Raw genomic sequence first — 26,615 nt, 5'->3', positions numbered from 1 at the left:
ACTGTAGCATTAGATCCATAATACATTATCAGGTGTACAGCCTGTCCCATGCTTCCTGTAAGATGATCCCTCTTCAGTAATTCTGCCAAACTGTAACTCTTGGGCCTGAATCTTGCCATGCTGAATGTCTGCCTCAAAGTCTCTGGGAAATTTCAGATAAATTAATTGCCATTTCTAAGCGTCTGAGCAGTGTCAAGGAAAAATGAATTTATCTTAAAGAAAAAAAAAAAAAAGGGCGTTTTAGGAAAGCTCTAGCCCTCCATCCTCTGAAGCAGCAAGGTGAACTCTGACAAGACCCCCTTTCAGGCAGAGGATGTGCTTTCCAGTTATTCATGTGAAAAACATAGTATTACTGTGTAATAAATGGCATTTTTTATATTCCCCATACACAGACTCCAGCAGCAAATTTCCCTTAGCAGTCTGTTGGTGACAGCAGGTAGTAAACGGGACTTTCCCTTCACTAATTTTCAGGACTGCTGTGGGTTAAGCCAGGACTGAGAACACCACAAGCAAGTGCAGGAGACTTATCAGATACTCGCTATGAATCCTATCTGAGCCAAGGCGACACAGAAAAACAGGCTGATTTCAAATGCAAACAGGAGAAAAAGACATACGAGGATGGAGCGGGAAGCACCTGGAAGATTATGGCAGCGGCGAGCCTGGGACCAGCGGGGAAATGGGATGATTAACACGAGAGAAGACTGGAAGGAGCGAAGGAAATGAACTTTGAGGCCTCAGGGCTTCAGAGGAAGCAAGGTGGGGGAAATTCATTACAGGGAACAAAGCAGAAGAAGTCAGAACAACTCTGGTAGAAAATGGAAAGAAAAGCCTGCATCTACCAGCACGCCGCAGTTCGGACGGCTCGCCAGCGATGCCCGGCTGGCTGCGAGCAGCAGCAAGCACACGTTTGTGCGCTTGGGAGAGGAGGCGCCAGCCCAGCTGACTACACTTCACATAGCCATATGTTTCCATTTAATGAGCCTTCCCCTTTGTTCTGTTAAATTTCTGAAAGCCTAAGAAGCAACAGAATTTCTCTGCATGCTTGTGTTTTATTTCTTTTTCCCCCCCACTAGCTTTCCCTCTCTCCTAGCACACAGGATGGGCAGCATTCAGGGAATTAGCTAGCGCTGAACAACAGAGAACATGTTACTTGTTAGATCCTGCTTTATTTGTTGCAAAAGTTGTAGGCGCAGCTTTAATTTTGGTTCTTCTTAGCAAATGAATTCTTGTGCTTTCCTTGAAAAGTGGTCTTTCAACAGAGATTTTTGCATACGAGACGTTTTTGTCAGCCAGAGCACACAGCACGAACGCAGCCCCTCGCTGCCATGACTGCTCAGGCAAGCTCCCCGCACTGCGGAAACGGCAGGGTCAGCGGACCCAGAGCGCAGGGAAGGAGCAATAACACTGCCGAAACCACTTTCCCGAGCGTGGGGTCTCCCCTTCCATATAAGTATTGCACACCACCTATACATACATAAACAGTGTATAAAATGCACAAGCACAGCTAATGCAATAAATACAGTGCTATTACAAATTCCTTCTTCAACCTAAATAAAAACGCCTAGCTCCGTAAGGTGCTTCTAGCCTCCTGGCTCTGGCTACTTACGGTGGCACCTACTTCCACCGACTGGTGCCGTCTGTAAAAGCGTTCTTCCTTTTGGCATTTTTATATTTGCTGGATGCCAGCCTCAAAGACCGTTCTTTTCTTCTTGCGATATGGGAGAACTGAGAACATCTCATTACTTTTCTCCATGTTATTTAAGAACCAGCATAGCCTTATCATATCTCAAATTTATTACTCGATTAAACGAGACAGTCTAGTTCTTAATACAACTTCTACTGCAGAAATTTTCCTCATTTCCCATAGCTCCTATAGCTCACATCTGCTCCCATTGTATTCCAGGTGATGTACATCACGTATCTATGTAAAAGCGTTACTATATTTTCATTACTGAAGCTAATTAAGTTGCGTTTTATGCATCTGAGAATCAAGAACATTTCTGCAACATGAAAGAACCCAGTATTTTTTTTCCCTAAATACTACTGTATCTAGCAAGTTATTCAAAATAACCCCCAAACCAAATAGAAAGGCAATATGATAATCCATTTATTCAGGTGCTTTTCTTATCTAGTAAAACAATTTTATTGTTCACTCATAGGCTTTAAGATTTTCTTTAGAAAAACAAGCAACCTCAAATATGGACACTTCTGGATATTAACTGCAATCCCCAATGCAAAATTAAGAAGGAAATATTTCTTCAAGAGGCAATACTAAATTCTGTCCTTGAAAATCATTTGCACAAGCCTATGGAGGCGCTGGACAACATCACAGCAAAAAGTGATATAATAACAGAAAAGCTCAGCTTTTTGGTGCCTGCCAATTGTATCATCTAGAAACTGAATTACTGCCTCTTCACCCCCAAGGAGTTTCTCCTAGCAAGACACTTGCAACATGAGATCAATATAATTCATTTCTGACCACTGTTCTCTCTAGCACAGTTTTGTACTTGCTACATATCCTAAACTTGCAGTCAGAATTGTTGAGTTGATACAGTATTGCTGAATAAACATCACTTAAGTGCAAAGAAAAATGAGATGAATACTAGAATTGGGTCAGACTTCTTCACTATAAATAAATATAAAAATAAACATATACACGAATGTATGTATAAATAAACTGCTGACACAGCACTGTGGAAAAAACTGCCTGAGAACTTTCATTGCTGCCAGCAATGTCATCATGAATCAAAAGATTCTCAGAAACAGCCCTGTGGTTAACCTATGGTGGGATACTGAACAATAGCCCATTGTTGCCAGAAGAGGATTATTTAATACCACTTGACTTCACCTTGCACATTTAGTGAACCAGACTTTATACCTATTTCATATTCTTGCTCAGTTTAAGAAAAGAAAAAAATTAGATCAGAATTCCATAAAAATCAAAACAAAACAGACACCACTCAATGCTAGGCTAAATGCAACAGTCTCTCACTGATGGCTAGCAATCCTCCAGCACATTTAAAGACAAGCACGCAAACATCTTTGCATCAAATTTACTTCTAGAAAACCAGGAACTGAGAGAAAAAGAGCACTAGAAAAGCTTAGTTCTAGAAAAGTTGCATTGCAAGATCTAGCACCTCTGAATATTCCTGCAAAAATACAGCTCAGAATGGACCAACTTGTCAAATGAACAAAAGCAGAAGACTGTCTGGACCTTGCAAAGCCACCTGGCAGGTGAGTCTCTGGCAGGCACTGTGCACTGCACTGTGCACAGCCCATCTGCTTTGGGGAAATGGTCTCCAGAATGACATCTTTCTCAGCTGCCTGGAAAGGGATGCTAGAGCTAACTCAGCTCCTGATCTTCCTCTCTAAAATTCCACAAAATTAATTCAAGTCCTAGCCTCATGGTTTTAGTAAAACCAAGGTCTCACAAATACTCTGAAATTACTGGGGCTTTCCACCATTATTTTGATGATGTTTTCTGAGAAGCAACTGAAAGCAAAAGACACGTAGGATGCTCAGGACCACTGAAACGTCAAGTTTTCTAGTATTGTAAAGCAACATATTGTAAATGGCAAAGTTTAGATAACTCTGCTGGGGGAGGTGGAAGAGGATAAAAGATTAGCAAGGTAGACATACATGATAGGGCTCTTGGGAGATCTGGAAGAGCTCCGAAAAGCTCCAGAATCTTTGCCTCATGCTCACATCACAGACTTAAAAATAACATAACGAAACAGCAATCATTTCTAACTTGCCGATATTAAAGGATGACCTTACACATATACAGACAATTTGCAAACTTCCCCAAACAACGTGGAAAGATGGCCAAAAACATATTCCTAATATTTTATTTTCTTTGTGATAGAATCGGTTCTGTAAGTTACTGCAAGGAAAGAATAAAATACCATGCAACTGAAAACTTACTGCAGTTGAAAACAACTGCCTATACTGACAGATAAATCAGCAAATAAAACAGGAGAAGCAAGCATTTCTTCATTGTGTCTATTAAATCAGGAAAATGAGCTTATAGAAATACATAGCTTCACTACTATATCTCTCCCAGTGCACCTATGAGTTGCTGCTTGAGTGCTATGTTTTTAAGAGCACGTTTCTTTTCTTCCCGTCTTCCTTGTCTGCCTGACCCAAAGCTTCTGCACCCTAGAGTAACATGTCAATGGGATTTAGTAATAGCACAGTGACACCTTCAGTTTCAGGAAGGTGGGAACAAGGTGAACCCTACACTTGCAGGAGTGACTGTTTAAGATCCTCACAGTCAAGGTGCCTTGGTGCGCTTGCTCCCACAACAATAGTGCAGCAAGGTATTTTGCATGAAATACCATTCCCGATGTGTACGCCTACGAATGATCAAAGCACACAAGACTCACTGGGAAGGAAACGAAGATATGGCTAGCCCTCACCCTTTCTGACTCCCTGTGAGTCAAGAAGATGGATAAGGTTCATCAAATTTGTTGGAAATTTCTTCCTGTTTAGCATTTTAAGAAGTTTTGGGGTTTTTTTTTGTTCAAGGGTGGGTATCTTGGCCCCTCAAAGTTTATAGGAATTTTGTCTGCTCAAGATCGTCTCGAGTCAAGAAACTGCTGGGATGACCCCAATTTGATTGCATTGTTGAAAGAGCCATTCCCCCCCTTCCCTGCAGATGTTGTGTACCTAGCCTGCTTACCTTCTCACTGAACACAGATCTCTCTCTATACATGAAACCTGAGACGCCATGGCACTCTTCCAGAGGCTAAACAAAAAGAGGTTGTAAACTTTAACCAACCTGCCTCCCTATACCCTGTACCTAGCTACAGAGACTAATTTTCTGATATTAAACCTTCTTGTCCCTCTGTCTCATAAGAAAATAGAATAAACTTCTGGAAGAGCTTTAGATTTAAAAACTAGCACAAACCTAAACCAGGCTATCCTCTTCCTCTTTCCTTGCCCCTTGGCAAACAAGGGTAACCTCAGAAAGCCTTTGACAGATCCAGCCACAAGCAAAGCATTGCCATCAGCAGTCACAAGGAATGAACAAATCTAAGGAGAAAAGGAAGATGAGAGAAAAGGATGCAACATATTGTTGCACGTTGTAGACAAATGCCCTCTGCTCAGAGTGGAGGGAAAAAAAAATCACTGTGAAAACGGGAAAAGTTTTGATCGCAGCAATTTGCAATCTCATTCAGTACTGTGTTTTAGAACACTTGTTTACCAGTGCACTGGAAATAGCTAAGACAGACCAACTAATGCACGCGCAAAAAGTTCTGATTTCAAATACTCCAATATTACGGCGATGGGTCACTAACAAAAATACGCAAATAAAAACTCATTAATCCCCTCCTCTTTTTTTCTTTTAAATACAGTCCTAGGAAATTTCCTATGTTTCTACAAGAAAAGCAAAGCGTATTAGCAGGAGATATTCTTCTCCAACCTCATCCCTTGTAGCACAGGTAGCATTTACTGATTTCATACAAGGAGTAGAAAACGGGGACAGAAAGGTCCATAGTTACTTTCTGGTAGAAGTTGTGTCTCTCCTTTGCATTTGAATGGATTTTGATGTAACTGTCGGTGCTTATCCTGTGAGCACTATCATTATAAAGTTGATTACGCCGTTATCCCAAATTTTAGCTCATTTAAGAGCCTCGCTGAACTTCTGTTTCTGCAGAGACTAGGCGAGGTGCTTTAGAACATAGCTCCCCTGATGATCAGTGTCCTCAGTGTCTCTCCAACTGCACGCAGGAAACATGGCAGCATGTTCCTTTTCAGACAAGAGGCAGGGGCTGTTTTTTAAAATCAATGCTGAGCACCCACAGCGTCTGCTAGCATTAAGCAGATTCAGTGCATCTGGAAACCAGGCTAATGGGAGATGAAAAGGGGTGCAACAGAACTAGATAATCCTATCTTGACTTTATTTTGTTTAGCAGCATAAACGATAGGCACAATTTATTCTGTGTCAATTTCTATTTGGCAATTCTTCCAGAATAAGTCATAGAATAAGAACAGAATAGTCAAGAACAGAAGAGAAGAGTCAACGGGATAGTCAAGAATAAGAATAGAGGCTTTCAAAAGTTTTTTAATGAATGGTTATCAAAATGCTTATCAGGATTAAAAAAAAAGCTATAAAAATTCTTTTCACTAACCAAACACCTGTGTCTTGCCAACATCCACTCCTCAAACCCACAACTGCAATGTTTTAAATGCCTCAGGTTTTACATTTTTCTTTTTTTTTCAGTAACGTCCTTTGTTCTTAAAACATATATAATCGTTAAAGGAATATGATCAATCTAAAAGCAAATACTGTGTTTTTGTTGTGTTTTTCTTCTTTCTTATAAAAAAAATTTGTGTAAATACTGAGTGGAACTTTTTGATTCTATGCCCAGATACCTACATTACAAAATTGAGACAAAATTATAAGTGCATAGCGTGCCAAGAAAATCAATGCAGCATAGTTTGCCCAGGGTTTCTAAAAGAAAGCACACATACTGTGTTACTATTATGATTTAAAATAGCTGGGCCTCCAGAGTCATACCACTACTGTAGCATAGTACAAGGTGCCTGCAAACGCCTGTAGCAGCAAGCCAACCAATCAGTTTACGGACCGGGATGAAAGCACAAATTTGGTTTCTGTTCAATAAGTCCATCTCACAGCTTTATTTTGGTACAAAATAAAATCATGATGAAATGAAGGAAAGCTCAAAAGGAGGGTGGAAATAAACCAAGTATTTTGAAATAATCCTCATCATTATTTACTATGTAGTAAAAACTCCTGAGCTTCAAAGAAGAGAGGGACTTTCTATGGTGAAGGAGAAGAAAATGGGCTCCAGCATCCTAAAGGACTTCTTTTTCTTTTGGGTTTGAAACATGGATAAGAAAAGTTTATCATTCTCTGAGCTCAAGGCTTGCTAGAGGTGAAAAACAGACTATATGTACACATACACATATACTGCCTTGCCAGACAGAGCCCTTGCTCACACCTGCATCACTGGATTCTACCTTCTGGAACCCAGAGAATCAGGACAGCACCCAACGAGCTTTTGGATGTGCTCTGACACTTTACCAGGTAATTTTTTTTGAAACTGGGATGGAATTTTTATTTCCTGGCAGCACAGGTTTTTTTTTTTTTTTTTTTTTTTTTTTACAATTCCCTCCAGCTGCTCAGGGATCCAGGCTAGGAGAAACGTTGAAGCTGTTACAAGTTCACAGGTGACACAGTTTTCAATACAAGCACTCTTTCTACAAAGTCTGGTTCCCTGGAACTAGAAGTGGACTAAAGAAATCTTTTGGAGACAATTGTAGAATGGGTCTAGACTTTGTTATCTAGTACTACAAGGAGATAATCTTTGGCCCTAGCTCCTTCGGCCTCACACAGGGGAGAGCTATTTCAGCAGCGAGGGAAATTCTGCTTCCCCAGAGACATAGCAGGAAGAGATGACCTACACTCCGAGAGTTACTGTCAGATAATTGCCAGCTGAATTTACTATTACAATTTCAGCATAATTAACCCTCATCCAGACAACTTTCTTATTACATGTCTAGGCCAATACTCAAGGCTCTCAAGCCAAACAGCAAAGTGAACAGAGAAGAAAAGTCCTCGTCAGCAGCAAAGGCAACATCTTGAGAACTGGCAGTAGTAGTTTATCAGCAATGCTAAGTACTTAATAGCACTGAACTTCTGTATTTATCTCCGTTACTCCACTTACTTAGTCTTTTCTAAGGATTTAGCATCTCTTTGTAACATAGAGAGAAATATCTCACGCAGTTCGGTCGCAAAGAGGTTGACTCCACATAAGGACACATGGACAAGACACTTCTGGACAGGAAAAGACCACTTGGACTAACAGGCTGCTCTTTGCCCTTATCTCCACACCACCTTCCATTTGTGTTAGTTTCCATAGATCGTTTCAAAGAGATTTCTAACTCTCTCTTAAATTGATGCTTACTACATTCTTCCAAGGGACGGATGCTTTGCTGACTAAAACACTGGTACTGTTCCTACACTTTTCCACCAGTGGCCCAAGAAGAAAGCGTTTCTAAGTATGAACAGTATGAATCCTACTTTGTAGATCTCAATTTACTCTGAATAAATCCTTGTACGTTAAGGATATCATCTAAATTACTCAAAATACTCGTTTTTATTGTGAATTAAAGATGGACTTTGAAGAGTTTTCTACCAAAACCAATCTGAATTTAAAGTTACCCAGCCTTTTCAAAGGTCTATGTCTTCCCTAGCAATAATTTCCTCCAAAAGACACAGTAATCAAAACATAACACAAGATTTTTGGAAATAGTACAATTATGTGCAGCAATTACATTTTTCTGGACTTAACATTTAACCCAATTTACCTCTAATAATTCATCTTGGAAATCTTATTTCCTTTTTTCTTCCTTTCTCACTTCAATCATACTACAAAAACGAACGAATCAACATCTTTTTTCTAACAATTTCTGAAGTTCCTTCCTGTTCTTTCGAGTGCTACTAGCTACCTGCTAGTTATTTATCTAACACAGAACATACTTATGTTTTGATTTGTTATTGCTGCATGTACATTGTTTTTATTTTATGTTTAAGAGCCTAGGCATCTATAATACCCACGTCTTCTGGGCTACACACTGTTTTACTGTTTGCCAGTGACAATATCCAAATTCCAGCACCACTAGAAGCTGAGAGAGGTGAGGAGGCTCATTCAAGGTTTTAATACAGACCAGTGCTGGGGAGAAATAGAGGCTGGTTGGAGAGAAAAATGGACTCAAATTATGGTCAGGTGGGGGCTGGATTAATTCCATTTCATTAAACTGTTTCAGCACTGCAGAGGAGAAATAGATCCCAAAGACCTTACCTTCCTCAGTGCATCTCCATGCCTTCTCCTTCTTATATATTCTGAAGATAAAACAGTTCACTTCTCCATAAGCTTTTCTGCAGCACTTATCAGTTTAATGCCTATTTGCTTCACAGTTACTAGTTTGCACAAGCTGCTCTCAGGAAGTATGTGCGAGTGTATGGATGGTGAACCTGACTGTGGAAAAATTAAGGTCAAGTGTCTGCTCATGTGGGGTGACCCTGAGAGATCAAATTAAATTTGCACAGGCAATTTCAGACACTTAAGGGCTTCATTTCTCCATATAAATCTCATTCCTTGAAGATGTAGCTCTTTGAATGTAACATAAATGTAACAGTCTGTGATATAAATTAAGGCTTGCACCCTAATTTAATTATACCTACAGATATGCCGTACAATGAAATCACACTTGTAAAGTCTGCTGCTTTCCTCATTTTCTCTCACAGTCCTTCCACCAGCAGCGGAAAGAAAAGAAGCCAATTCTTCAGTTACCAAAAGCAATGAAGCATTCATAAACAACAGCTATGCATGTGGATTGCGCATGGTCAGGTTTTTACTACAGCAGCCATTTCAGGACTCAATGACAGATGGTCTATGTTGTTCACTGATAATAAATATCAAAGAGAGAGGATAAAAAAAAAAGAAGTTATTTGTTTTTGGCTTAGAACGACATAATATATACCCAGCTGAGCTCTCTGGATTTACCACGACTACTTGTTATCAAAAACCCCATCTCAAACCCAACTGAAAGAAGCTCTCATTCTGTTTCAAGTCTGAGGTGATGTTCTATATCTCAGCCATAACTGACTTTTCACTGAAATTGTACACCAAGTGCACAGAAAACAAAACGAGGGTGACCTTCTTTGTAGGAATCACTGCCCTTTTGGTTCTCAAGTGAAGCATAATTAACCAAGCCTCTTCCTCTGCTTTCTCTGTGCAAATGAAATTACTTCCACTGTCTGTCTTCTAGCTGCCATGAGATTCACAGATCCCTTTGCACAGAGGTTCAGAGGGCTTCTACTAAAGCCGGCTTTGTCAACCGCTATCTTGGAGCGGGCTATGTACGACCCATTCATTCTGAATATCACGTCAAGTTGGCTACAATCAGAAGCACGCTGCAAAGACAACTGAATCAGTCAGTGCTGCCCAAGCTAAAACTAGAACTGTTTGCAAAGTACCCTTTTGCAAAATACTATGCCCAAGCTAATAAGCCATGCTTGGAGGCAGTGCCACCTAACACAGTACGCTCCAGTCACGTCTGCTACCAAAATTCTGCTAAGAGTTTTGGCAGCGTCTCTGTGAGACTGACTGGTTGATCTCAAAGCTCGGCCAAAACTCCCGAATGTGACACGAGGCAAATACAGAGGTAGACGGATCAGTGATCACGGCTCAGTAAATTAGGCAGTGTAGAGTCTCTCTTCTTGAGAAGTAGCAAAAGTTATTCTTAAGCATTTCCTTTCTAAGGTGTTCTCCTGTAAAACTCTTCTGGTTGAAACTCTCTTCTCCTACCCCAAAGTTTCTAGAGAGGTTTCTTTCAATACCCTGATGACAACAGCATGCAATCATGGATATCGTTGGTGAAACAACTGGAAAGTTGCCAGAAAACTTCAGCTATGATGAAGCAAGGATCCCATTTCTATTCAAACTGACATCTTGAATAGATTTTACTCTCTCTCTTTTTTTTTTTTTTAAAACATTTTCTCATTTGACAAGATTATCATACTTGACCTTGGTTAGCCAAGCCAAGCCAAGCCAAGGTTAGTCAAGGGTCTTTGCTGCTAACATCAACTTAAGTGGCACAACTAATACTAACGTATTCAGTGAGTCCATGACAGAGAAGACTGGGAAGCTATGACAACCAGAGACAAAGCACCTTGAAAGAATCTGCATAAAGTTCAGGTTAACAGGAAGAAAAGTGCACACGTATGGTGGCTCCAGCAGGAAACACTGAAACAGAAAAAGTTTCCAAGGACAGTCTCTGGACCTACCTAGGCAGGGCAAAGAGTCAGCCTACACTTGGATTGGCAGGGTCAGAGTTTTAAGGGCATGCTCACACGTACAAACATACACACATATTTGTAAATTTAACTTCTATTTTCAACTTTTTTTTATGGGGGGGGTAGGCAAGCATTTTAGAATATTTATATGGCTGTATGCATTTTCAGTTTGGAAACACAATGTATTTATTCCCTCTTTTTCCAGGGCTGGACAAAGGAGAGTATTTATTAGGTGTAGTGTCTGACAAAGCCTTTAGTGCTGTTAATCACACCAGCTTCCTTGATATATTAAGCCTATTAGGACTTAATTAGGTAAAGATGTACATGTTACTAAGTGATTCACCTTCTATCTGTCTAATGGAAAGCAAGTGTTGATTTAAGTGGAGTCATCTGTTTAAGAGAGAGAGAAAAACTGAAACAAACCCAAGACCAACAGATGTCGTAGAAGGGTCAATGGCCAGCAGCGTTGGATCCAAGACCTTTAAAACAGAAACTTATAGGAATCTTTGAACTCACTTGACTATTTCTCTCTTCTTAAATATGTAAATACAGCATTTAAAGTATTACACGTATAATTATTTACATGAAGGACCATTTCTGTGTTACGTAAGCGTGTTCACCCCTCTCCACCCCTAGGCTTCTGGGCTAGGGAATAATGTTAGGAGACCGATTTCTAGATGATTTAAAATTTACTGTCTAAAATAGTCCCAGTGCATTTATATTGGCTGGGTTGGTTTGGCTTATGTGTTTTTATATGCTGTTCTCAAGTAGTGGATGGTTTTTAATATTAACGGGATATGATTATGTTGAACACCACGCTGGCCAATATAATTATACCAAACTAGAGAGGCTTTTAAACATGATAACAAAAAGGAATTCTGATTTGTGGTTAAGGTCTCAGATAGACTTTAAGTTAAATTTCTGATAGATGCCACTGTGATACCTTGGGCAAGTCACTTCCTGTGCCTTAGCTGTAATAGAGAGTGACCATATTTCTTTTTCCCATCCTTTCTCTATTTTGTGTATTTTTGCCTGTAAGAGCAACAACTGTCATGCTACAGTGAACATAATGAAGCTACCTCATCAAAGGTTCACCTTGAAGGGAGGCAGCTCCTCAGACTGCTATGCGTGTGGCACGCAAGAGCAGTCACACTGGGCTGGGCTGATCACTGAAGCTGGCCAGGTAGAGCATTCAGAGGCAGATCGGTTAACTGGGGACTGCGAGAGAATCTGTGACGCAGGCTGAAAGCACCATTCAAACTGCTGAATCTACTGTGGGACACTTTAAAGAAGTGTAAAAAGTCACTCTGATCATATTTGATGTAGTTTTTTTGTTTTGTTTTGTTTTACAGAAGGAATGCAAATTGTGTTTTCCTTATTCAAAGATGAATTGTGGTTTTGTCACACACCCAGGGGCAAGCTACAGGGGCACAGAAAGATCTGAGGAAACGGTATTTGCCCTTTTCATTTCCTCATCTCTAGGAGAGAAAAAACTTTGAACAGGCTGTTCATATTCTACCTTTAACTGAGTACTCATTTTTCATCCTATCTTCCCTCTGACTCCCATAGACCACAACTGGGGTCACAAAGTGAAGGCTGCTTCTCTCGTTTCTTTTCCTACAATTTCAGCAGCACAGGAACATTTGTGTTTTGAAATTTTTTTGGGAGGGGGAGGAGGAAGGGTGATGGAAGGTATGGTCTTTGTGTTTCGGTAAGAGAGGGAGTATACTTTCATTTAGTCTAAAACTTTTCCAACAGCTGAAAAGATTCCAAGTTGAAAAGGCTCCAGGCTGAAAAGATTCCTTTCAACTCCACCGCACTTTCCTCCCTGATACTCAATTTCAAAATGAAAATAAAATATTTTAATTCCGGTGAGATCGCTCTAACAGCGGATCGTTGACAAGGAACAACTACAACTTTGATGCACCTAACTTCAGTGGAGGTTCATCCTACTATAGCAGAACCGAAATTAGCCATTTATCTTAGAAAGCTATTCGGTTGCTTCTGCCACGCGCACACACACATGTAAAAGAAAAAGCAAAGATGATGGTCTTACTGCCATTTTTTTCCCTTAAATCTGTAAGAAAGACAAATAGAAGTCTTCTGTGTAGTACTTTGTGCACATGTTGTTCACTTAAATCCCTTTTCTGTGATCTACTCTACAGGGTAGTTACTCCATACAGCTGTTCTACGTTCCCCTACGTTCGCTGCACATTTCCATTCCACACCAAATGTAAACAGTCTGCGCACAAGAACCATGTAGGCTGAGTTTCAAATCTTGCTTTCATCACGGATTTATCTTTGAAATGCCAGACAAAACAGGCTTTATGTGGTTTAATAAAAGATCGAGTCATCTCAATTTGCAGACCTTATGTCCACTTGCATACCTGCTCAAATATAAACAAAACAGCTTGATCTCAAGAAAGAGCAACTGATCTGAAGATTGTTTAACAGATTACTTAATCAACTGATAAAGCATTATTTCATTCTTCAATTTCTAATTTTTTCCCAAATTCCTAGATTTTATAGGCAGGCTATATGGCATATTACCTAAAATCCCTCCAGGATTTCTGCTCTTAATAAGCAAGTAGATAGCTATGTAGATAGCATGCAATTATTGTCAACATTAAGAATTCAAAAGTCATTATTCAGCTCCCAAACAGTGAAGAAATCAGTGAGATTAAAAAAGTATATAACTCTCTGCAAGTACTTGTGAAAGTTTACCTTCAGCTTTCAGCATCACGCTTCCTGACTATCGTCTGCAGCCAGAAGCATTAGAAATTTGAAGTAAAATCACAGGCAACTCACTTGAACAGGAAGTCTCTTCTCTGCTAGGATTTCATTTTTGCCTTTTTAGTTTTAATAAAATACTGAAAGGGGTATATCACAGATGACTGACTGATGATGCATGTGGCCAAGTAACCAGAGCTTAATTAGTCATTGCTTGTGAGATCAACCACGGCAACCGTGTGCTAACTTGAACTCCTTTTAATCGCTCTTCTCCAGAGTAGTTCAAGTTTAATATTCTGTCTTGCTTTACATTAGTTTCCAGGGCTGAGAGAGTGTACACGCTCAATTCCTGCAAGAAAGCTGAGGAACTATCACCCCACTAAGCTGCAGTAACCTCACTGCCTGGGACTATCCATCTATGTTCAGATGTTCGATTCATTTTTTGATATAATTCCATTTCCTGTGATCCAAGAGCAGATACTTCAGAAACAGACCACAAAATATCATGATAGCTTGTAATACTGCTCTGTAGGCCAGATGTAGCTACGTCAAAGCCACTGTGCCTACATAATATCCTACAGCTTGTACAGTACTTAACACAGAGTATATTGAACAATTTTAACAATGTATGAAAGTAAACATGAATGCAAAAAATGATTTTTTTTTTCATTTGTGCTGCAGTAGGATCTAATGATCTTCAAAATTTGTGCTAACAAATGGAGACACCTGCAAGTGAGGCCCTATCCCAAAGATCTTAGCATCTTCAAGATACAGTGCTGCAAAAAGTTACATTTAATGTCATCTGGATGCTAACGGTCTGCTTGCATGGACTTCATAAACAAATCAGGCCCACGCAACTGTACAGAAGCCTTCAGCTGCATGGGGCTGGATGGGTGATGAAATCCAGCCTCTCGCAGTAGCAAGCAACTGTGCTTAACCCCACACAAAAAGAACCAAATCGAAGCAGACCAAAGTCTCGCTCCCCCACTTGTCTTCTCTCTGGTACAAGGCTTGCAGTGGACTTTTAAGAAAAAGAGTATAAGAAAATAAGAGTATAAGAAAATCGCATTTTTCCTTGTTTACGAACTTACCACTGACAACTGTTTAAAGTATTTGCTGAACTGGAATTACATCTAGACATCCTATTTAAGAGTCCTGAGGTGAGCCTTTCCCCATGACTTTGCCTAAACTCTCCCAATTTGTTTATACTCTGACTGCCAAAGCTTCCTGTAGCAATGAATCCTACAATTAATTATTGTTTGTTTTCATTTTTGACTTTTATATCTGGTGATTTTATTTCACTGCAGCTGGGGAGATGGGTGACACAAAACACTGGAAAAGAAATTCTGCAATTTTTCTATGTTTGCCCATTGAAATAGTATCATCTTGGTAGTGAGAAATGCTATTAACATTTTAAGGCTGCTTAATAATCTAGATTGATGAAGGATGTGCCTAGTTTTAGTCCTATGTATAGAAAATGGGCATTCTCCATCACAGAGCTCAGCATCAAAATTGCTTCCGTATGCCTGTACTACAGCATCTGGAAAAAGACTAAGGATTAAATTAATAGGGATACTTAATCTTCCATATGCCCCTCTTAATATTCCTCCCCATCCCTCAGACTTGTGCATTGTTACAAGTACTATATGCAAGATTAGTAACTACTTCACGGTGGGTTTTTGATTTTGCTCATCTTTTAAAATTCCAAAAGCTGTCTTTTCCAACTTGTGAATCACTGAAGGCTCCAACCATGGTTACCATTGCCGACCAGAAAGTCAGAAGATGGCTGTCAGTCTTTTAACATCAAATTTTCAGCATCATTATTTAATTAAAAATAAAGCCAAAATTTCTCTCTCCATTGCATACCAATGTGAAAGAATGCTATTATCAGTCAAGTCCTGTTGAGAAGTTTGCCTTTCCAGCATGCATTAATTCTTATGTTACAGCAGGAAGCGCAGAAACTGTTTCTGCAGACTACAGAATGCCATAAAGAATAGAGGGGAAAAAAAGAAAAAGAAAAAGGCACTTAGGGGTAATCATACGTTAAATAAAGCAGACATTTAAAAGAAAATTGGGAGCTCAACCACGCACTAAAAATTCTTTTTAGGTAAAAAAAAAAAAAAAAAAAAAAAAAAGTGGTCAACATGAAAACTAGTGTTTGTGAACCCAGAAAGAAGTAGTTGAGATAACGCTTTTCTAATTAAAATGAAGAATTACCTACTGGACGCTCTTAGGATTGTGAATTTTTCCAGAGGAACAACGTTTTAGAAATTATGACCATTTGCAAAGTGTATGTGAGAAGGAATTAGAACCCAGTTATCAACTAATATCCCAACCTGAAAATACCACTGCATATAACTCCCTCCTGTGACATTTCCATTGTGTGTGCACTGCACTCTGTACTGCAGACTTGGAGGACAGGGACCACAATCACACAGGAATATAAGCAAGTCAGTATGAAATACATAGGAAAATAGGGGAACTAAGCTAGAGTATTAATAATCCCATTCAGTTTGCACACAGATATGTCAAGAGCTGCTTGGCTGATCTAAATAAGGAAGAAGAATGACTTCTTAGGGAAGAAGAGCAGCAATATGAGTAGCATTCATTTCTTCTAAAACTCCTTCCTCTCTCTGGCTACTTAATACACACTGCAGCCTTGTCATATACTGACGTAGCCAGAGATAGAGCATCCAGTAATGAGACACACATATGTACAGACTTGTACCTCCATTTACAATGACAGAAAGGCTGTGATACAAGCAACACATTCACGTTACTAAGCAAAATTGTATCACACTAGCCAAAAGAAAAAAATCCTCCCCAAAGTGCACAGCTGTGATAAAGCTTAGTGCTTCTGCCTACCCTGATCAAGTAAGGCTGAAATGTTGGATCGTCGTGACTACATTATGTTTTGATTAAAAGGCTGGCTTCAAAGCCTACTAAGTCAAAGGAAAGACTCCCATCAACTTTAACGGCTCTGGAGCATGTCCTAAATCTTGTTGCATTGGATGTACTAGGAGTTCTTTATTAGAAATGGCATGATTACAATTTAACTTGTGATACAATAAAACATCAAATTTAATAACAGAGGAATTATGTGCAAGGATAGCAGGAACTGAATAGAGCAAACTGACCAAATGGATAAACCTCCTAAACCTCCCTACGATAAACCTCCTAAGCAAGATACCAAAATAGAGCCATGTCAATTTAAAAAAAAAAGTTTGGAAAAGTGCTATGGTCACATGAGTTTGTTGCTCTTCCGTTCTCAGGGTGAGGAAAAGATTATCTTTAGATAACGCACGAGCAAACAGAGGACGAGGGGTCGAGGGAGGGATGTTAAAAGTTAATTGCATTTCAGTATTTAAACTTCTTCCTGTTCACACTAATGAAGAATGGAACATCCTTAAGTTACAAAAATACCCACTTATGTGCATCAGCTTGCAAAGTGTTTCCAAGATGGCATTTCACCCGACTTTAAAAAGTTAATGCTGCTAAGACAAAATCTGGCTGCTACAGATTAGGATATAATGGCATCACAAAAAAGGGTAGGACAACAAGTGAGGGAAACAACTACATTAAATTTTAACCTCTCTAAAGTTTACGTATGCAAACCAAATTACCAGAGTTCAGATTCAATAAAGATTGTGGGTCATACCCTTCGTACTGCAACAGTAATAAGCAGTTAACCCTTCCATTTTACTATTCATTTAAGGGGTGAATAAGGCCCTCATTTTCATTTGTATGGAAAAGCACATCCTGAATACTAGTTCATAACCTATACGACCAAATTCTTGCAGATTACATAGTTTTACAGTGAAATTCCTCTACAATATATAATGTGAAAAGTTCATATATTTTTGAGCAGATCAGCAAAAGTAAAAGTTAAATATAAAACCTTTTGCAATGGGGAACCATTAGTTGATCAAAACCAAACAGCAATAGCCAGAAAGAGCAAGAACAGTGCAAATCACTAACTGGACCCAGACATACCACCGGCTACTTTGTTGAGCCAGACTGTATTTAAGAGGGTTCAAGGCAAACTGGTTTCTAATATAAGTATGGATAGTGTCAGTATTTTGTTGAAACAGCTACAGACAATGATTTAGCCAGAAAAAAAGGTCATATCACGTATATAAATGTTTCAAAACATGTCTCCATTTTTTTGGAAAGCCACGACAGATAAAGCCTTTGAACTTTTCTCTCCTTTAAAGTTTCATACGTGGCAATCAGTGAAAAATATACCACACACATATCGTATACTTACAGTTTTGCTGAATGTGGGATCTATACATTTAACAATCAAAGACATTGTAGGTAGAAGACGGAAAACCAAATTATCATGACCAGAAGTTAAAAGAACAACTGCACACTTGCCCAAACACGAGAGCTCCCTTCAGACAACTTTGCTTTTCAAGAGCAACTCTGACTTCTAGTAGGTAACTCAAGAAGCACAGTAGGGTAGATGTTTTTACATAATTTTTCAAAATTGATTTAGAAAGTGGTCCAAACTGCTTATAAACTAAATATAAAAAAGTGAAATGATTCCCTGTTCAGTGCCACACAGCATGTCTGAATTTCTGCATTTTATTCTTTGGTACTAGTCAGAATACAAGGGATTATATTTTCAAATGTGAGCGTGCAAGATGTGCATATATTTGGAATGAATATTGTTTTGGAGAATTGTTAGGCTCACATTAAAGGGTGTCATATGTCTCAGTACTATGCAGCTTTGGCTTCCGCCTCTGCGGATGTGCAAGCAACGGATCCTGGGCTGACAGCGGACATACCCATAAGCAGAAGCACAGAAATTCCCATTTAAATCTCTACAACTTCAAATTTAGCAGTAGATAATATGCTAAATGTTCCGTAGAATTGAAAAAGACTATTATAAGATGTTAGTGGTGCCCTTGCTAATACTAATATTTATACTTTACTTAATTACCGTCACGTACAAGCATAGTTCTGAGTACCCAGAGGGGGCACCCAAAAAATTGCTTTGGATTGCTGTAACTGTTCTTAAAAGACAAATTTTTAAAGTGTCCACATAGCTGTGGAAGGGTATGCCCTATTTTAAAATAACTTAGTGGAGAATACAGCATGATTTCTACTGCACAAAAACATTTTACTGTTTTAATTTTTTTGTAAATCTGGATGCTCTGCTGTGGAATGGCACAGACAGGACTCCTGGTGACACCTGTGGGAGCTGGTCTGTAGGCACAGAGTGTCAGAGTCCAGGGATTGCCAATTTTTGCCTTCCCTGTATGTTCCAGATGATTTTCTATGATGTCCATTTATAAGACTGAATTATCTAAGGGAAGCCAAGCAACAAGCCCAATCTGATGACCAGAAACGTACACGCTGGGCCTGTTACGCCTAAACTAATGATCAGCAAATGATTGAATAAGAACAGATTAATTTAGTCTAAAAGGTTATCGTTATAGTCAAGATAAAAATTGAAAAGAAAAGAGGAGATGTACCAAGCACAAGTCCTTGAGCGCAATGCGGACGCGTTCCAGGATCAAGCTCCTGAGCACGCCCTGTACTAAACCACCGGCACGCAGTGCTCTCTGCAGATGGATTAACTGTGGGGCGCGCGCACACAGCTGTGCCTATCTAGGAAACTGCTTTTGCTTTTGCTTTTGGTAGCAAGCCAGCAGTGGCCAGGTTTCTTGAGGGTAACTCGAACAGTCATTCACAGATGTTTCAGGATAAAAAGAAAAAAGGCTGGCCACCGCAAATATATTGATTTGTTGCCGTAACCCTGCTCAACCACATTCTCCAAGGGACCAGCTCGGCATATCTGCATGCACAAACTTGGACAATTGCTACTTTGCAGGGTTTCTGAGCTCAGTCTGGGCACTGCACGAATGCAGTTACATGCCTTCTGGACCACAGCTGCCAAGCGGCCAGCCAGATCCAGGGCACAGGCAGCATGAGCATGCAACTGCCAGCACTCAGCCATGGCAACACCCCTTCAAAGAAACATAACTTTTGGTACTGTCAGATTTATAAGCAACAGAGAACAATTGTGATTACATATTGGATTGTGATTCTTTTTCTTAAGGCATATCAGGTTATGCAGTTTCTAGTTACACTTATAAAACCATCTTTTCAAGTGCTTGCTAAAATGAAAAAATTGTACAGGAAGGATTTTCTGTTCCTGCAACCTTACTTCATCCCCCTGGCGTTTCTATTTTATGAAACGATCTTTAATTATATTATCACAAACTGTATATATTATAAGATCAACGTTTCACTCCATGCACAAGAGGAATGGACAGTGCCACATATAGGCTCACTAAAAGGATCCTGGTTTTCCCCAAAGAAATCAAATTAAAGAATATTTTACCAGTAGTACAACTTCATTCCTGCTTCAAGGGGGAAAACAAGGGATATTTCCTGTACAAACGGAAGTGCTTTTCAGCTGCAAGACTCCCTCCCTCCCTCCAATAAGCATGTTCCTAAGTTTAAAAGGAGAAAAAATACGTTTGGATGATTTCAGTACGGAGAAATTCAGAATCGTGCCATAAAGCACCACAAGTCCTGTCAATATAATGATATTTGACTATAAACATTTTGTTTAATACATTTCCCTCCTGTGCACTGCCAGCAACATATATGCCTCTCAGAAGCTTTGCAAGAGTGACATGATGTCCTGGAAATATGATCATATCCCCCTGAAGATGGAATTAGCTTCATTTGTAGAAGCCTCTGGAGTCCAGAAGCCCCACAGAAGCCCATAGGAATCGTGTCACGGGCTTAAAGTGAAGTCGGCTTCTGCCTCTGTGATGTGCTAGTAAGGGATCCTGTGCTGACAGCGGACATACCCATAAGCAGAAGCACCAAAAAGGTTCAAAAATGAAGCTTCAGGTTTTCTTCTCTGACTTTCTGCTGACCCAAAAGGTTTCAAGACTAAACAGCAAACCATCAAAGGAAAACTTTCTGACAGAAACAATTTTAATTTGTGCTCAGCAATGAGAAATAGCTCACCTACCACCTCACACTCTTAGTGAGGCCCAGGAGGCATGAATCAGCTTCGCTGGTGTGTCGTCTGGTCCTACTGATGCCTGCAGAGCAGCCTGTGGCTGCGGAGCCATCCTGAGATCTAGAAAGGTTTAACTCAGACTTTCCGACAGCTGTACCCCAACCAGCCTCCTGCTGCAACACATATGCTAATGACCACTGACAAAGACCCACTAGCAAAATTTAGCGTATTCATGCAGCATAGCAAGGATCCCACAATTTCCTCCTTGTTGCAGCGTAAGCATCCAAATAATTTTGGAAGGCTACAACCCATTTTAAAATGCCTTATTAGAGATTTTTCAAATGCACAAGAAGTGGTTAGACACCAGTTAACACCAGCCTGCACCACCTAAAATCTCTGCTGCAGAAGTCCAGGATTAATTCAAAACTGTGTAGCTAAGTATTTAAAATATGTAGTTACCTTAAAAAACAACTGATCCACATATCCTTAATACCACATTCAGCTCAGTGAGGATTTAATTGTGTGTTGAAAGCATGCCACGTAACATACACTTTAAAGAAAAAAAGAAGGCCAGTCTCAGAGATCAAGAATACAGAAACTTAACTTTGGCCATCATTTGCAGCAAAAACGTGATTTCACCTTTGTCAGAGTATTGTCATGAATACCACTGTTTGCCTAGTCCAACTGAAATTCTCTATTTTTAGCCTTTCAGCTTTCAGATAAAATTCCTGCAGATAGGACTAGCTGTATAGGTCAGATAACAAACAACTCTGAAACCACAGATGACCTCATGCAACTACAAAGAAAGAAGGGTCTGTTACTTAAAACAAGGCTAAAATTTAACCCGGCTATACTAAAATGAAACAGGGAGTGTTTTACAGTCCCATTACAAGACATAAAACAACAGTCACTATAAATTCATGTTGTACTTATTTGTAAGGATGTAACAAGAGTAATTCATAACCCAAAAGTAGACTATCTCCGAGCCAGAACACCACCAAAGCTTCTTCAGTTTCATTGGAGATTTTACAAACAGCACTAAGAATCTATTTTAGCTGTCATTCGAGACTTATTTGTCCAAAAAGAAAAGTCATTGTTCTTTGTCAGTACTCACCAGACTTTTTGTCGTGTTCCACACTTTTAGCTGACATTAAGAAGATAAAAATTAAAAAAACGTAAACCAAACTTTCCAGAAAGAGCTTCCATTTGTAAGAACGCTTACCAACCACACATCTGAGAGAGCACTGCACAGTGATGCTTCTTTGTGCAAAACGCACTAGACTCTTCTGTTTCCTACTGGACTCCTCATACGTGCCACCCTACACAGACTGAAAGGCACAGGCTCCCTTTAAAACGCCAATTATTGCCAAAAGATAGAAGCATAGTTCTGAGCACTATCATTCAAGTTTATCTTGCGTCTTAAGGAGAAATGGGTAAGGAACAGATATGTCATAGACAAATCAGTACAGATTAGGGCGTGCAGTATGCATCCATTTGGATGTCTTGCCCATGCCCCTCTCAGTTTGTAGAACAGGGTTGGATACCTCCTCAGAACAAACCCTCTGACGAGGCTATCACATACAAGGCTTCCAGTTGTGTAAAAAACACAGTGAAACTACTTTCCTCAAGATACTTCAAAAGCTCTGACTGCTCACTACCAAAATAACAGATTGGACATACGCGTGAAAACAACTGTAAGAGTAAAGACATTCTTTACCTCTCCCCAACCACCACCATCAAATCACTATGAGAGATCAAGTAAATGATCCAACCCATTTCTCTTAACTCTCCCTCTCTCCTTAAAACCAACGTAGGCAAACCTATATTTTTAATAATGACATAGCCTCTGCCTGTCATCTAATTTTTCCAGCACAGCTAGCACTGAAATAAAGCATTACAAAGCACTTAACTGTTAATTTGCAATTATAGAACAAGTTTGATTTTTTTCTGGCTTCATGTCACATGAAAGAAAAAACCCCATTTGTCATAAAGAATGAAAACCAGGACAGAGCAAGGTTTGCTCTCGCTCCCTCTAAGGAATTGTAGGTGGAGTTATATAAACAACAGAACAATGATCAAAGGGAAATCCTGGGACTGTAATACACTGAAGCATTACAGGAATAGAACCTTTTATCTATTGTGGAAGGAGGAAGTAGAGCACTGAGACATGTGTAATACACACAATTAACAAATCAAAACCCAAGCGAGAGCCAAGAGAGACTGAAATCAATTAAAGTCTGTTTTTGCATATTCTATTAGAACGACAACAAAGAACCAAAAAATGCAATCCACAACCAAAATTACGCTCCATCCCCTGGAAAAGCCAGGCGTCCAACTCTATTTCAAGCTGTATTTTTCCCCACATCCTATGAAACGAGCCCTGTTCAGTACCACACCGGCTCCTCGATCGCTGCCAGCCTAACTGAGGCCTACCTTGTCTTCCACTCTGTTCAACCTGGCACCAACCGTGTTATTGCCTCGGTCTTTGCTTTTTTCTGTGGAACAAGAAACGTTTGCAAATTAATATACGGTGTTACAACAAAATAGCAGTAAGCCACAACAGGGTGCGTTTAACTAGCCCACCAACGCAGTGTAACCGAACACCTTTGCCAGGCTGGTAGTTTTATTTCTTAAAAGCAGCTTTTTGTTTCTTTTTATAGCATTAGCCCACTTCATGGCTTTTAAGAGCCTTTAAGTTTAAGGCACTTTCAACCTTAATTTTACGCTTTAACCTGGGAGAATAAAACTGTTCCCAATTTAGCTAACGTTTTAATTGCAGTTTAAAAACAATCTGGCGCTATGCAAAAGGCTCTACAGCCAACTTGAACAATGTGCTTCTATAACGTTTTATCTTTTTTTCCTATAAATTATATGGAAACTGAAGTCTGAAAATGACATTAACAAAGAGTTTTGAATAGACAATCTTGTCTCAAATCAAACGTAGTACTTTGCGCCCCTTTTACAGTTTCTTTTCAAAGATATCACTGATCTGTGTGAATATTACTTATTTCATAAGAACTCTGTAACCGTAACACATTTTACTGAAAAAACGTTGAGTCTCAAAGGTTAGAGCCAACATTTTGAAAACCAAAAGCAGGTGCTTAAAATATGTAAATAAAAATAGCCCTATCTTAAAGGTGTTGGTGGCTAAATAGTGTAGATGCCTAAACTCCAGATCATGACATGCTGGCAATGCTTTCAATTTGGCAACAAAATAAGAAGTTTTTTACATGTATTTTTCACTAATTATATCTTAATCAGATTAACTTTAGAACATCCCTTACATTCAGTTTTGAGATTCATGCTTCAAGTCTTACTGAATCTAGAATGATGATTAAAACAGACAGAGAGGTAAAGAATATTAGCTCTATCACTAGGGCAGCTGCCATGGAAAACCCACTTCATTCCATGACTGTGCAAGGAAGAAGAAGGGGTAGTCTGTTTAGCAATTATTCATGCTGCTCTCCATCACAGTTTCAGTGCTATTCCCCCGCCCCTTACTATTTTGCAATTGCTGTATAGCGATAGCAGTAGAGGTTATATTAATTTACCTGAGACAGAGATAAAAAGAGATGGCTTCCCTATAGATTGATCCAACCTGTAAATAAAAAAAAGAAAAAGAGAGAGAAAAACAAAAAAGAATCATTGTTAGCTTTCACCAGCTTGAAATAGCATCTTCGCTTTCTCAAGCTGGAAGGGGGAGGTCTCTTAACAAACAAGTGAAGAAGCGAAGTTCAGGTAGTTCTGCTTTGTAGTATATGCAAAGCAGTGACTTTGGACTAAGAATGGCATGAATTTAAAAAAGACCAACAAAAAAAGCATTAGACTGGCACTGGTCTTTAGATTCTTTAACTGCTGTAGAAGGTTTACAGTGACCATTGCTTTTCCACATGAACAGCATTCCTTCCTCCCTTCCTTGTTCTACCACAGCTGACTTGTCTCATCCATCTGTTCTCTCTTAGTTTACTCATGGAGTGTAATGCTACTAGAACAGGCAATGGTATTTCGCTCTGTTTGTGTACAGCACCTACCATAAAGAGATTATGGTCTATAGTCCAACTAGCAGGCAATAAGGCAATACAAGTAAGTATAATGAAAACAGTAGGTCCTGGTCATCACAAGTTTAGGAACTCTTCCTTCCTCCCTAAATAGAAACCTTTACTTCAAGTCCATATTTAAATTCAGTAACTCTGCACAGTGCTACCAATACACCACTTATAAGCCTGTCAGTTTTTGATCCCCAGCCTTAATCATCGTCTTTTAACAAACTTCCATCTGCTGATGCTAACAGCTATGGACACTGAACTTTATTGTCATACCTCCTCTGTAACTCCTTGATTCGCACCATCAGGTTGAGATGACCCTGAGAATACTGTTCAATAACATCTCGGACATCATAAGGCTTTCTAGCTTGCTGTAAAACAAAAACCAAAAACATGCCTGTAAGCCACAAGAATAAACCAATGATCTGTGTTAATACAGTTTTCTTTCAAGAGTAAATGGCAAGTTCTTTTTAATCTGTTTAACACAATATAAACATTTGAAGTATTTTGATTGTTGCCATGATCGTACATTTATTGTGGAATCATTACGATGGTCCTGATTTGATTCTCCCTTTTGTTACCGCAGGTCTACCACATGCTTTTCAAGGGATTATCAACAGAATGCAAGGCCAAAAAATTTTATCTGGCACTTTTCTCAGAAGTTTGTGGTCATTCTAGTTTCTTCTGCAAATAAGTTTCATACTCGTGGGCCACTGGCCAGGAAAGAGCTGTATTTTACATGCACAAGCCCTTATTCTGAGTCAGCAACAAGAAGGCCAGAGTTTTCAGATCAGCTCAGCTCTTAATATGAGAAGCTTAAACCAGAGTCCTGGTTGAAGGTGCATAATTGATTTCCTCTTCCAGAAAGACTGCCTCCGCTTTCAAATCTACTGCGAAATTCTGGGAAAATATTGGTGTAAGAAATGACTGGGAAGAAAGTGCTGTCTGTAATTTGCATTTCATAAATGAAATACTTGCAAACTCTGAGATCAAAAAAAGTACCTCTTCCTAGAGAAGTATTTTATAACTGATAAAGTTTAGCTAGAAGTAACAACCTTTTACTCTGAAGGTTTCAGAGTGAATGTCTTGTGGCAAATTGCATAGAGTACCATTTCGTTCGCCCATCTATATTTTGCATTACACTGAGTCTACTTTGCAGTCAGACTTTTATGGGTCATGAATGCAATTTTCCTACATTTAACTGTGTTATCTGTGATGCATATGTGCCTATTATTATTGTCATTGTGTGCACACCTAGAGTTGGCTGACACAAGAAGGCATGGAAAGGAGGAGGAAATGGCTCTCTGGTTCTCTCACTTCTGGAGTTTCAGATGTGATTTGGGAGACTCAGGTTTGAGTTACACTCAGCTTTTCTCTTACTCTTTAGCAGAGTGCCCTAAACATGAGGCTATTGACTACTTCAGAGAGGGTAATCCTCAATTCCTTTTAGTTGGGTTGCAATTACAGCAGACATTTGTATAATTCACCAGATCATGAATTATGAGTGTTATGGACAAAACCAACTATATTTAAGAATATTTCCAAAATGTGCCGAGATATATTATAGGGACTAAAAAAAGGCCCCAAATGCAGAAAACGTAACAACATATAAAGCCAAGAGACATAAATACTCTAGGCCAGATTTTGAAAAGGATTTAGATGCCAGAGTATATAGTTGGCCTGTAAGTAGGCCAAATGGCTGGGCACTCTTTCCAAAAGGGCAGCTAACGAGATTTGCAAAAATGCCTCAGTAGATTGGCTGCCTATCTGTAACTTTAGGCACCTAAATGCCCCCTCCCCCCCCCCCCCCAAAAAAAAAATCTCATTTCATGAGCTCAGAATTACTTCATTTGGACAGAGGAAAATGTAAACTTATGTATATTCAGCACTTTCTAAAATTAAGAAAAATATATTTATATTCATAAAAATTCATTTATCTGTAAAGCCTGTGAGCTTGGGAACCGCCAGGTTCTAGTGCAAGGTCTTCCAGAGAGAAGCTGTAATGGCTGAGCGACCAAATTCTTTC

At 39.4% G+C, this 26,615-nt stretch overlaps 1 protein-coding gene across 3 annotated transcripts in view; it reads right to left on the bottom strand.

Moving 5' to 3' along the window:
• Positions 1-26,615, bottom strand: part of KCNQ1 (potassium voltage-gated channel subfamily Q member 1) — a 373,080-nt gene that overhangs the window by 83,842 nt on the left and 262,623 nt on the right. For all 3 annotated transcript variants that reach the window (XM_068944815.1, XM_068944816.1, XM_068944818.1), the window contains 3 exons: positions 24,866-24,960; positions 24,098-24,144; positions 22,980-23,041 (listed from right to left, as the gene is read on the bottom strand). In XM_068944815.1, coding sequence (XP_068800916.1) covers positions 22,980-23,041; positions 24,098-24,144; positions 24,866-24,960 — 204 coding nt within the window. The remainder of the gene's footprint in view (positions 1-22,979; positions 23,042-24,097; positions 24,145-24,865; positions 24,961-26,615) is intronic.

Source organism: Struthio camelus, chromosome 5 (genome assembly GCF_040807025.1).
Source record: "Struthio camelus isolate bStrCam1 chromosome 5, bStrCam1.hap1, whole genome shotgun sequence".
In the NCBI taxonomy this organism is placed as follows: domain Eukaryota; kingdom Metazoa; phylum Chordata; class Aves; order Struthioniformes; family Struthionidae; genus Struthio; species Struthio camelus.
The sequence above is the reverse complement of the archived record's forward strand: the minus strand, read 5'-3'. Positions and strand labels throughout refer to the sequence as shown.